This window comes from Chroicocephalus ridibundus, chromosome 21 (genome assembly GCF_963924245.1).
Source record: "Chroicocephalus ridibundus chromosome 21, bChrRid1.1, whole genome shotgun sequence".
Lineage (NCBI taxonomy): Eukaryota > Metazoa > Chordata > Aves > Charadriiformes > Laridae > Chroicocephalus > Chroicocephalus ridibundus.
This window is the reverse complement of record NC_086304.1, coordinates 979,174-991,868: the sequence shown is the minus strand read 5'-3', so window position 1 is coordinate 991,868 and position 12,695 is coordinate 979,174. Positions and strand designations below refer to the sequence as shown.

The 12,695-nt window shown below is 45.8% G+C and overlaps 1 protein-coding gene across 11 annotated transcripts in view; it reads right to left on the bottom strand.

Annotated features, from left to right (window-relative positions):
• Positions 1–12,455, bottom strand: part of LOC134525850 (GON-4-like protein) — a 34,583-nt gene extending 22,128 nt beyond the window's left edge. For 9 of the 11 annotated variants that reach the window (XM_063357120.1, XM_063357119.1, XM_063357121.1 and 6 more), the window contains exons 1-13: positions 11,950–12,455; positions 9,715–9,936; positions 8,855–9,051; positions 7,345–7,419; positions 6,940–6,990; positions 6,506–6,556; positions 5,615–5,710; positions 5,279–5,383; positions 4,253–4,423; positions 3,234–3,426; positions 2,451–2,552; positions 1,745–1,785; positions 1,336–1,439 (exon numbers count right to left, since the gene is read on the bottom strand). In XM_063357120.1, the coding sequence (XP_063213190.1) occupies positions 1,336–1,439; positions 1,745–1,785; positions 2,451–2,552; positions 3,234–3,426; positions 4,253–4,423; positions 5,279–5,383; positions 5,615–5,710; positions 6,506–6,556; positions 6,940–6,990; positions 7,345–7,419; positions 8,855–9,051; positions 9,715–9,936; positions 11,950–12,445 (1,904 nt within the window). In that variant the 5' untranslated portion in view covers positions 12,446–12,455. Of the gene's footprint in view, positions 1–1,335; positions 1,440–1,744; positions 1,786–2,450; positions 2,553–3,233; positions 3,427–4,252; positions 4,424–5,278; positions 5,384–5,614; positions 5,711–6,505; positions 6,557–6,939; positions 6,991–7,344; positions 7,420–8,854; positions 9,052–9,714; positions 9,937–11,949 lie in introns of those variants that run through there. The other 2 variants (XM_063357122.1, XM_063357128.1) reach the window with 2 other exon arrangements.
• Positions 12,456–12,695: the final 240 nt, after the last annotated feature.

The following is a 12,695-nucleotide window of genomic DNA, read 5'->3' as shown; positions in this document are numbered from 1 at the left end:
TATTCTGATTTCTGCTAGTCATCAGCTTCACTTCTGTAACAGGCCTGAAGTCAGTCACAAGTACAGTTGTTCCGCAATGCTTCTATCACAAAAATAACAATAAGCCTAGCAAATGTATATTTTGCCACAAAACAACTTTAAGAAGCCTGTATACGCATAGAACTGGGGAAGAAACAATTGGGAGAACCAAAGAAAAATGAATGCATCTCACCATTATCAAAGACAAATACGTACAAATAATAAGAGAGTGCATAAAGTTTCCCTGCTTTCAGTCTGTAGCTGGTTTAAGAATTGCTGCGCTCCCCTCTGGTACTGCTCATCCCAGGGAGAGCATCGAGAAACTCCAGCCTTCGTTTTAGCTCCTTTCCCAAACAGATACAGCTTCATCTTGATCTGATCTGCCCCATAAACAAGGAGACACCATTCAAACCGCAGCTCACCTTTAGCCCATTTCTGTAATTCGTTAAACGGAGCGGTATTATTACACATAAAGAAACGCTTTAGACCCTTTCCTCTTCAAGGCGCTGTTTCAAGTATAATCCATACCAAGACTCATCAAAAGCCAATTTCCAAACTTCACAGTCGTTTCAGATAGCCTTGGCTACCTTATGCAGTCTTTTTCCTTAGAGAAGGACATTACATCCAAGCTATTTACTTAAAAGATAAAGTGACACAGTTGGTCAAACCAGCTCCCCAAGCGTTTCTTGCCATCAAAAAAACGTAAGCGCGGTTAAGTGAATTTTGCCCCTCCCCTTGACAATAAAAGACAAGAATTAAGAGAGCTAGTTAGCTTAATAGCTGAAGTAAGTGACTTAGCAGGTAGTAAAGCAATTTTTTCAGAAGAATTAGGCTAATAAACAGGAGATATATATGGGTGAACTTGAGAAATAAACACAATTTAAATACAGAGGGACAGTATATACAGCATGGAGATTAAAGAAGCAGGAAGAGAATCTCCCCCCCGGAGACGCTGGCTTGTTGGGACAGTTCACCATTCTGAAAGGCCTCGGCTGTTTTCAGCCACGATACAGAACAGCCAGCAGCAATCTGTCAGGGCAGGCGTTCTTGCTGTTTCCTTCTGAAGAGTTACATTTTCAACGTTGTCACCATCTTCTTCAGATGCATCACAATCCGTAAAAAAGAACACAGGGGCAAGGGAAGGGTTCAATCTCACAAATAAAAACGGCTCAGAGCTCCCCAAAACAGTGGCCTGTGCTGAAAAGGCCGTACCTCTCTGGCGGCTGGCACAGCACAGCTGCAAGTAACCACAGACTTTTTATCACAACAGATTAGTGGTTATTTTTTAATTTTACGACCATAACCAAATGATCCTACCTAAGTGCCTGTGGTGTATTAAAATTTGGCCGTGACTCTGTAACGTTATCTTCATCTTCTGGACCTTCATCTTCCATGTTCGAGAAACCCATCTCGTCCTGAAACTGAGAGTAAACGTGTAGCGACAGTCGGGAACAGAAAGCCCAAGCAGTACATTCACCACCACCTGTCTTTAGCTAACAAAGCTCACGATGATCCTCTTAGCATCGACATTCACCTCTGCATGGATTTAAGGAAGCTCCTATATACCTTCTTTCCCAAGGCTAAAAATTACACTTTTATGGCAGGGTCCTTTGCGCATAGTCGGCACTAAGCATCCTACAGAGACCACCCCTTCACGGCTTTAGAGATTTCATGTCAGACCTGAGAAAGATCTATTCTTTAGTGCTATAGCCAATTGATCACTTACTGTCTCAAACAGCTCCTCCATCAGTTCATTCACTTCCTTTTCTGCAAAATTAAAAAGAAGTATGAAGACTCCTTTTCCAAGAAGCACCTGGCAATCCTGTCATATCATCAGGTCATTTAAGGAACCTCTCTTGCAAAAGGGAAACCCTCCGCTTGCAAAGAGAGGACCAAGAAGGAAAGGCACCTGGTTATTACATCCTTTTAATGCTAGGCCCCAAAAAACTTCAGCTGAGACTGTTCTGATTCAAAAGTATCATATAAAAACTAGTTTTCAGAATTAAATTCAAAACTATGTTAACTGGTAGTAAGACCTAAACCAAGTGTGCTTGATTGAGAAGATGAAAAGTGATATGTTTACAAAACTAGCTCAAAGATTGCAAGAACTTGGAGAAAATTTAATTACACTCGAGTCATAAGGCAAGCATTCAATTCTGAATCGGCTGAAGCTTTAAGACAGACTGTACTGTCACATCAGCGCTACTCTTCAGTCTTTGGTATGGAGTAAAGGTGCACCTGGTAGCACAGCAGCTCTGGCTAGATCCTCTCACGTATTCCCAGAAAGCCAGCTGTGCACAGAAAAGCTGTTCAAGTAAGTATGCAGATTTTTTTTTAGTTACCCTACACTGCAAAACCTTTGCAACAAAACACTTTTCCAAATGAATTACTAATCCTAACAAGGAAGGAGGTGAGATTCCCAAAGGACTTACTGGTAATTCTCACAGCACGATCGTTTCTGAAGTCTTCTGTATCTGGTTCATCCAGATCTTCCAGGAAGTTGTACTCAGGGTCATCATCATCATCCGCTTCATCTAACAAGAAGCATGTTTTGAAACGTCATTACCCTGCCCCAAGAGCACACAGATGCCGGGAGCAGAAGCACTTTGTTTACTGCCTGACCTGGCACGAAGAGGGCTAGGACTACTGCTCGAAATTAACCGCGTGTTCCTTTTTATGGAAGCAGTATCAAGCCCATCCTCTTTTCAAACTGAGCTACTCGCACCCTTATTTGTAGCCATTCCCATTTAGAAAAGCTGGATTTATTCTCTGCGATCCAAGTTTCATCTGAATTTAGAAAGAGTGAAGTAGTATTTCAATTTGTGTTATATATTCAATTTTCACAACTGTAAGCAACCAGTAAATTCGGGACAAAAGGAAGTCAAGTCCCAAAGCTTGTTCTTGTTTCTTCTCAAAGGACAAAATACACTCAGATAGATTCAGGTATATCGATGCTCCCAGCTTCGTGACACACCACGATGGACTAAGGGCTGAAACATGTAACTTTCGTTCACGGTCGCCAGTTACTGTGTGTACTGGCTAGTAAATATTTACGAGCGAGACACCTGAAGTTTAAAAACCCGCATGCAAAACATATTACTAAACAAGATCATGGCTGCAGCTGAGACCATCATGTATAAATAGAAAGAAAAAGCTCCAGGCTTTCAATGTAATCCCCAATTCCGGTGTACAACAACAAAACACCTGTCACATACCTTCATTCTCCACATCATCGTTCATGAGACCCCCAAGCCACCTTTTCCATTCTTCGTCATCTGCAGTGTTGGGGTCATACATATCAGGCGTGATATCTGGGGCGCGGAGCTCAGCCTCCAGCTGACCAAGAGGGACATCCTTCAGCGGTCTCTTAGATCGGGTTCGGAAGGCAATGAGGCTGTCTTCCAGAGACTGGAAAGGGAAGGAAAAGCACACTGCAATTACAACATCTCTGCTTTTCTCAGTTTCTCTGACAGCGGGTTTTCAGCACAGCCAAAAAAGTCCAAAACGAAAAATATTAGATTCCTGCCACAAAGAATCACATACTTCAGTAGTCCAAGCAAGCCAAACTTTCATTAATCTCACGATTTAGCTGTTGTTATTCATAAATATGTTACCATTCATTTATCTCACGCTAAACTCTTATCTGATAGCGAGGAAGCAATCTCCACTTGCAATATTTGATTCTTTCACGTACGTTTTACTCTTTGCCCTCTTCACTATCTGAAATTAATCTTGAGCAGCAGCACAGGACTGTATCTTCACGACTCCTCACCCTTGCACAGTAACACAGATCAGTCACATTCTTCTCATTACTAACATGAAACAGTGGTTCTCTTTACAACCAAGCTGCTTCCTCAGGTGTTAGCAGTATAGCTGCCTGCAAAACACAACTAAGCCGACGGGATATCTTTCAAAAGGAAAGCCATCTTTATTAGTTATGCAAGTGTCAGAGAATTACTTTTAACAGTCAACACAATGGCAGCGAGAGACTTATGAGCGTAAACAGAAAGTGTACTTGCGATGCAAGAAACTCTAAGTATACATCACTAACAGCTACCTCTGTTCTCTCACAGAGCTAGCGCTCTACACACCATGGAGATTCAACTTTAAGTAATAAGTTATAAAAGGAGGGCAGAACGCAGCAGAAGTAATAGCAGAGAACACCAGAAAGCTACCTCCTTTCTAACAAATTTTACTCAAACTAAAACTATCGCAGCATCCCCCAAACCAGTACCTGGTAAGAATCCATGCATACTGGGCTTGAAGCCAATTCTTCATCCACTGCATGCAGCTTCTCCATGAACGTGCTGTCTTTGTTTTGCTTTGGTTTAGGAGGTGGTGGAGGTCCCATGGGAACTACTTCAGCACTGATGTGCCTAAGAACGGGTGCAGTAACCTTCTCCATCTAGTTAAAAAGGCCTTCGTGTTAAAAGGTTTTATTTAGAACATAAATTTCCAAGGGCAGAATAAGTCTCTTTCTGCTTGACGAGGGTCTAGTACAACCAAAATGGGAGAAATGCTTCACAGAAGGAAACGGATTCTTCATATTACACTGACTTTGATTTTCAGACAGTACAAATAAATTTATTATTCTTGCAGGAAAGGAGACATTGGGAAGATTTGAGTATCAGTCTAAACATTACTAAAGCTGATAAACCTGAACACTAGTAATTGTGGCACGCTCCCCAAAATAAATCCACGGTGAGTAGAACGTGGAATTATCAACATATTATTGTTCTTTCTCCAATTGCATTGTCAGTGGTCAGTTCTCACAGTCACTTTCTCATTCTTGCCTGCTGATACTCAGCTCTTATCACACTGCACATACTCCTTCGACCGATTTGACAGTGCGTGCAGTCACCACAAATACCTTATGCTTTTATCAAAATCACTTTCTCCTCCAAAGCCAAGCACAGAAAGCAATTCTCCTGCACTGCTCTCAAAAAATAATCAGAAATTCTCCTGCACTGCTCTCAAAAAATAATCAAAAAACAAACATTATCCGAAGAAGAGCCAATCGTTTCCATTGTCAGTGCTTTTTTTCAGTACTCCTGTTTATTCCAGACTAAGCTTTTCCTGCAAGGGTTGCATTCCACTGCGTATGCAGGAACCGTTGCAGCGTGACCCTAAAGCCACATAGCACCTGTAACGTCACCACAACTTCAAGCAATAATATGCATTTTTGCTTTTGCATTAATCATTTAGGAATAATGACTGAACGCCATTTCTAAAGAAAGCAAAAACTGTCTTGAAAGTTTACCTCGCAGAGCGTCCCTCCCTCCTCATCAGATGATCGCCTTGTCCTAGACCGTTTTGCTCCCCGGGGAGAAGAAGCGGTGCTCTCTACGTCACTTTCCAGTAAGCTCTATAGCGCAAAAGATGCAGAATGCAATCAATCATGCCACAGTCAAACATTGCTTCAAGTAATATTCCAAAGACTCTTTCTAGCCAAATTAATAATATAGCATTGAAGAAAGATTACCGGACAGGCAGGGACAACTTACAAGATTTCATACGTTAAAATAATGAGCATTCTACTGCCACAAACACGCAGACAACTCCACGCTGAACTGATCTTTGTACAAGTTGCATTTACCTCTTCTGCAGTCTCATCCTCATCCTCATCATCAGGCTGGTATTCTTCATCTGAGGAATCATCTTCCTCAAGAGGAATGTCCACAAACTGAGGAGGCTGCAACAGAAGAAAGGTGACAACTTTTTACAGGCAAGATAAGAGTTGCACTCTAACGGCACACTATCAGACCAAAGATTTCTAACTGAAGAAACACCCTGGAGCTCAGAAAGGAAGGACGCTACCGAAAAAGGCTGAAGAAACTAAGGAAATTACTCAAGTAATATCAGTAAAGCAAAGTAAGTGGTTTGAAAAGGTGCAAGAATGGGCACAGATGATTTAGTATTTATAGGATGGAAACACTGCATGAGCAGACACTATCTCAAAGACGTGTTTCTAGTACTTAGATGGCCGTTCACCCCCGCTACACTGCTGAATCCTGCGTAACAGATTCAGCACATTCATAACCTAGATAACAAATCTTCTGGAGCAGGCAGAGCTCAGGAAAAAAACCTGAAGCCCAGGCTGTATTTCCAGGCCGTTCTACAGTCTATAAAACAGTCCCAGGAAGGAACACGTCGCCACACGAGGCCTGGGCAATGGCATTCACTGTCAGGAGTTTCATCCAGGCAGCGGCTGCTGCAGTACCAGCATGAGAAGACAGACCATCCATCAGAAAAGACATCCCTATGACACATCATCACTTCATCATGTTCAGTCTTCCACTGAAGGCAGCTCTTTTGGGCTCTCCGTGCACCTGCTGCTACGTTAGCTGCCCATCCTGCCCTGCATACCCCGTTTGCAATGCTCCTGGTCACCACCGCTCCCGACATGCTAGACACGAGCCTGCTCCACCCCTCCAAAAGAGTCCTTGCTCAGCAAGGGGCCTCTAGTTTGGTCCCCAACTTGACTTACCTTCACCTCATTCGCCTTCTTAATTGGAGAAATATTCCATGTTGGAATCACCTAAAGATAGCAAAACCACTTTAACTAACTCCGAAAAGTAAGGTGTTGCACAGCTTAGACAGTCTATTACATCAAGCGAGTACTTGAGCTTGAGGCCTCGCTCTCCAAAGCGGCCAAGGAACAACAGACTTCAAACAAAGGCTTTCTGAACTGCCCACGTGATCTCCACAGGCAATAACTTCAGCAGAATGGATACCGTCGATCCACCGCATTTTCTAACTCAGACCTGCTTCTATTCTGCTCATCTAAAATGAATTTTTTACATTGTTTTAACTTATTTTTTTAGAATAAATCACATAAAAGCACACCTTACTCTTCTTTTAGAGGAGCCAACAATCAAAACCACTTGGGTAGGGGGAAGTAAGAGCAGATGACATACTTACCACTCCTTTCTCCACAACTTCCTTCAGTTTGGAACGAGTCATTTTGGGCTCCTGAGAGTTTAAAACAAGACAACAGCAACCCATTCAGCTACTTTCCTTAATTGCAAGCTTTTCCCCAGCAACTCTTTACCACAAGGCTTTTCTCTTTTTTAAAATTCATTACCTTTTAGACATGATCAGAGTGACATCAAAAACAACCCCTCATAATTCTGTTTTACAGTTTACACTCGCACACAGACACTACTTACTTCATCCAGGTGGCAAATCTGGTAATGAAACAAATTATGGTGCTACCTATTTTATCTACTCTCTTCGTACCACATCATGGACCAAGAAGAGAGACTGGTGAAGGTATCATGCATTCGGAACGGCTGAAAAACCTAACTGAAAAAGCTCTTTACTTACAAACAAAGGGATATCTTCCGTCTCACTGATGGCCGCTTTCATCATGGCAACCACATGCTCGTTTGTGATCACTTCCTACAGGAACACACACAAGAGTATCCTTTACGTTCTGTTTGTTAAAAAGAAACAGGCTCAAAGGTGAAATAAACTAGCTGGAAACACGATGGAGAAATAGTGCACAATACACTTTGTAATTATGCTACAATAAAAAAAGATTGCTCAGTGATTGAACAAGATGTAAAGTAAGCACAGCCGCGATAAAAACATTTGCACTGCATTCTCCTTGAACGCTCCATGGAATAAATTTCCAGCAGAAGGAAAGAAAATAGTCAAAACAAAAGCCCACACCAGTTTTCCTTCCCTCATGTCATGTAGTCAGTGAAATGTGCCAATCCCAGACACATGAGAAATGCAGCTATGAAGCTGCAACAGAAAACTCAAATCCTTAAGCACTCACAGGCTTCCAAAATAGTAAGGGTCTAATTCTCTAGAGAAAGCATGTAATAATCTACTCTTTGAAACATTGTGCTACAGCATTTCAGAAAACATTGTATATATGTAAAAGAAATAGGGGAAGGCAGAAGAGAGCCAGTATCCATGACTACATTTTCTGAATGCCACCACGCGGCTCCAGGGAAGGTAGGCGACTGCCAGATATTTACAGCCTTCCACAGCGCCACGTGACAGAGAAGGGGATTAATTTATGGCACTTGTACAAAATCAGCTGGTGAATCTGCCCAAAAGAATGACGGCGGTCTCCAGTTTGCCTGCCAAAGGGATGGCAAAACGGGAAAATATCCGAGATCAGCTGGATTAGAACACTAGCTGCGGGAGGGAGGGGGGGGGAGGGGGAGGAAAAAAAAAAAGCACCACAATTTTTGATCCTGTGGGAAAATAAATGCTATTGCTCTCCAGACCCTGCTCATGGGAGAGTATGAAATCTACACCTCATATAGGTGTAGAATTAGAGTTTCAGTACACAGCTGTCACAGCACAGAAATTGTTCTTGCAGTTCCTGTCTAACTGGAAGCTGTGATGGACTAAAAGATTGGCTGGGGTCATTAACCGAGAGTAACGCGTTTCTGTCAGCACCACTAGGATTCCATCAGAACCGTATCATGAAACAGTTCACTCAAAATAAGAAGCAATGAGTTCACAGCCTACATCTCCTCACCGGGAACCAGAAGCATGCATTTCAGTTCAATTACTCCTGCTACAGCTACCACGGTACAGTAAAACAGAGCCATTTGCCACCGTAAACGAATGGAAGTCAGGGATCAATACCTACTAACAAAGCCAGGTACAACTAACTTATCCAAACACCACACAGTTCTCTCTTTATACCTTTTTATAGGAGAGATTAGGACGTGGGTGCCTACCAAGCCTTCCTCGTTCATGAAATCAAGCATACCACACACACGAAATCAAGTAGGACTATACTCAAGTCTAGACTGCACTTTTAAAAAGCCAGGCACTTCCCCGTTGCCTGTCAGAGTCCCGCTGCACTCACATGAAGGATGTTTCGCACGTTGACCACTGTCAGGTTATGTTGTTTAGCTCCATCTTCTAAGGTGCGATCAAGGGTATCGTCTAGCTTGATGTCACAAGACAAAGATCCCTCTTCTTCTTGACTTTTCCCTTCTCTTTTCCGTTTGGTTGCCTTCCTCCTCCTCTTCCTTCTCTCAATATCCTCTCCATCTTGCTCCTCTGAAAATTCATAAAAATGGACTCTAAAAATTCAGATATTTCATATCCGGCACATTCTGACGGTATGAGTTTAAAAAAAAAGGCGCTAGAATTCTGCAGCTACTGAAGTGGCAGCACCTTTCCAACAGCTGATAAGCAGATCACCCAAGTGAAATGGCCATAAGAACTAGAAACTGGCTTTTGAATAATGGATTCAAATTCTACAGGACCCGAGTGAGTCACATTAGTCAAGCAAATAAAGGTTATGTATCTGCAATCTCTAGACTGATTTTACAGAACAGTCTCTGCAGCCTTTTTACGCCTTTTTCCAGAAGGAGGTGTTCTAAGTATGCCGACAAGATTAAAGCAGTTGCAAAACTCCAGGCACCATACAGCAAGCGCAGATTACAGTTTCTGGGACTTAAAATGTTTCCCAAGTGGTGCTGTTTTGATGACTCAGGGAAACAAAAGAATCATAACTTCCTTTGAAGGAAAGCTGTGGTTTTAGTAATCAAAAATTACAGAGATCAGCTCCAGCAAGTTTCACTTGGATACCTGTAGTTTATTTAGGATGAAAAATTCAAAAAACATTGCATCTAAACAGATCCTGCCCTGGTGTACACAATTCCAGAGTTCTGCATCTACTGTACCAAGTCACAGGTTTGTCCCTTGCGTACAGCTTACCCAATGGAATAAACAGACCCAAATCCTCATTTTCCTCATCAGTCTGCTGGGGCCACTCACCAGCTCTGGTGTTCTTCAGTGGCTTCATTGCGGTAGGATTTCTAACAGACAGCTGCAAAGAACTTCTCACTGGAGACTCCTGCACTGCAGATTGGTTTTCAGCCAGATACGGATCTCTCTGCGAATTCAATTCCACCTCTGTGTACAGCTTAGGCGTTCTCCCTGCAAACAGCAAATGCTAAGCTGCAGTCAGATATGCCATACGGACAAAGCTGAGCAAGGTTAAGAGGCTGCTGCAATTACAAAAGCTTATCATGACCCATTCCAGCCTGTTAAATCAACTGCGCAAGTTTAACCTAGCCCATGGAAGGGATCCAGATGCACTGAACGCTGCCGCCGCAGTCCCACCCCGCTGGAAACCAATCCAAGCAAAGACCCCTGCCTCCAGCTATTTCAGCCTTGCTCCCTCCACTATCAGTTTTGCACAGCTATGCTTAAAACCATTCCTGGCAAATGATCCACTCACAAAAAAACTGATGATTTGTTTAAAACGGGGTTGTACCCCCTGTTGTATAAATGCAACTGCAACAACAGAAATCAACAGCTAGGGGCAGGCACTCCTTCACCCAGCCAGGTTATTCACAGCTGGAACAGCACAGTCAGCTCCAACCTTAGGATGCAGTTTCACGGCCACCTTGGGCCAATTTAACCCCTCTCCCGCTGACGGGGGGGCTACGCACCCTTCCCACTCCTATTCTGCACAGTCCGAGAAGTTACAGAGACCTGGAAAACAAAGGGGAACCGTCCCCTGTTCCACTCCCCTTTCTCCTGACACAAAATCAGCTTTTGGTCAAATCGGTGAGCTCATCGCAGCAGTCCAAGAACCAGAGACAACCGAGGAAGCGCTGCCCCTTTCTGCTGACGCCTGTAGTTAGATGGCAATGACTATGAAAAAAACCCTGAAGTTTCACAAACACCTTAAGCCAGTATGAAAACACATTGTCACCCAGTAAAACCAGCCCCCCAGCATGCTGCCATGGGCTGGCACAGCTCTTTGTGCAGCCGAGCAGAAAGTCCGATCAGGGAGTTGATCCAGATGGAGAGTGGAGAGGAAAAAACAACCCCACGCTTCCCGCACCCTCCGGGTGCCAGATTTTTTGCCAGATCAATTCTCCAGTCTCCTTGAGCTCAGAAGACAAAGATGCATGCCGGGAAAAGAGAAAAAGAACAGGATGGGCAATGTGGGGAAAAGAGGGAACAACGACTTACTTCAGTAGACTTAAAAACAACCAGAGATACAAAACGAGCGTCACTGGTGGTGAATACCTCTCATCTCCCTCACCAGCTCACACATCACACTTTTCACTAAGTGAACCTCAGAGCAAGGAAGGTGCGCCTGGGCTTTTTACACAGACTTCCAAAATACCTGGATTCCATTTCTAACTTGATATTAACACAAGCTCCACTGACATCAGCTCTTGTAAAGGACCACAGTAGAGCCCCTGGACCTACAACTGCCCCTCCACCTACAGCTGCCCCTCCAGACTACTTTTCTGAATGCTTGAAAGAATTATCTTCCAAGAACGAAAGCAAACGCAGACAGAAAACTCTGAAAACCAGTATTTTCGGAAGCAGCAGCTTGCCCTTTTGCCAGCCTCACAACTCACTAGCCAAACATCTGCTCTTTAAAAACTAAACGTGAGGCGACTGTCCCGAAGCAAAGCCTGGTTTTACAAAGACTTGCCGGAAGACTAGCTGAAAGCAACATATCCCGCACTGTGTAAAACCTGTGAGGTGTGCCTGCAGAAGTTACTGTTAGGGCTTATTGCTGAGGGATGTTTGTCCATAAAAGACTAAACACGGGGGCAAGACCAAGAAAACGTGTAGCAAGTTTGTAAAACTGGGTATTTTAGGTTGTAATTTTGAAAAAAAAAAATCAAAATCAACTTCTAAAACTCTTAATGTTTGGCAGCACTAGGGGCACGAGTCTTAAGTTCTCCATTCTTTTTCTAACGTTTTAGGGTAGGTGAACCCCTGAGCCTTGACAGTGGGATGCCTGCTAACCTGGAATACTTCAGAGAAAAACCACCACGGAAACCAAGCACCCAAAGCAGAAGCTTTACACAACCGCGCCCGGGAAGGCTCCGGGTGCGGGGGCAGCGCACACAGGGCCGGCAGCGGGCCGGGGAGAGCCACCGACGGCCGGCAGCGCGCACCGCGACGGGCCGCCCTCACCTTGACCTTCTGCCGCCGCCTCGGGGCTGCCGCGGCCCTCGGGGAGCGGGGCGGCAGCGCTGGCCTCCTTCGCGCCCGCCGCCTCCTGCGCGGGGCCCGGGCCCGGCCGGCCGGGGGGCCGCCTCCCGCCCTTCAGCGAGGCCTCCCCGGGACCCCGCCACACGCCCGGGCCGGAGGAGGGCGGCCCGCCGCCGGTTCGTGCCGCCGGCGATGGTTTGGCGGGGAAGCCGCCGTCGGCAGCGACCACCGAGGAAGAGCCGGCGGCGCCGGGCAACTCTCCGTCCTCCCGCGGGCTCTGCGGCCCCGCCACCGCCGCTCTCCTCTTCTTGCAGGGCAGCATCTTCAGCGAGAGCGACATCCCTGCGCCCACCTGGAAAACAGGAAAGCGGCTGGCCGCGGGGCTCCGCTGCCCCGGCCCCGCCGCCCCGTCCCGCTCGCCCCGCAGGAAGCGGAAGCGCCGCGGGGGCCGCCCGCTGCGCAGGCGCCGCGCCACCATGTCGGCCGGGCGAGGGGCGAGGCGCCGCCATGTTGGCGGCGCGCAGGTCGCCCGCCCCGCCGTGACGAGGCGAGGCGGCGGGGGCGGCGAGCGCGGCCGCCGCCATCTTGGCTGGGCGACGCCGCCGGGCGCCGCGGCCGCTGCCTAGCGCCGGGCCCCCGCCGCCTCAGAGCGTCCTCCCGTGGGGAAGGGAGGAGAAGGAGGAGGGGAGGGAGGGCCTGCCCGGCACCGCTGCCCGCGCTCCTCGGCG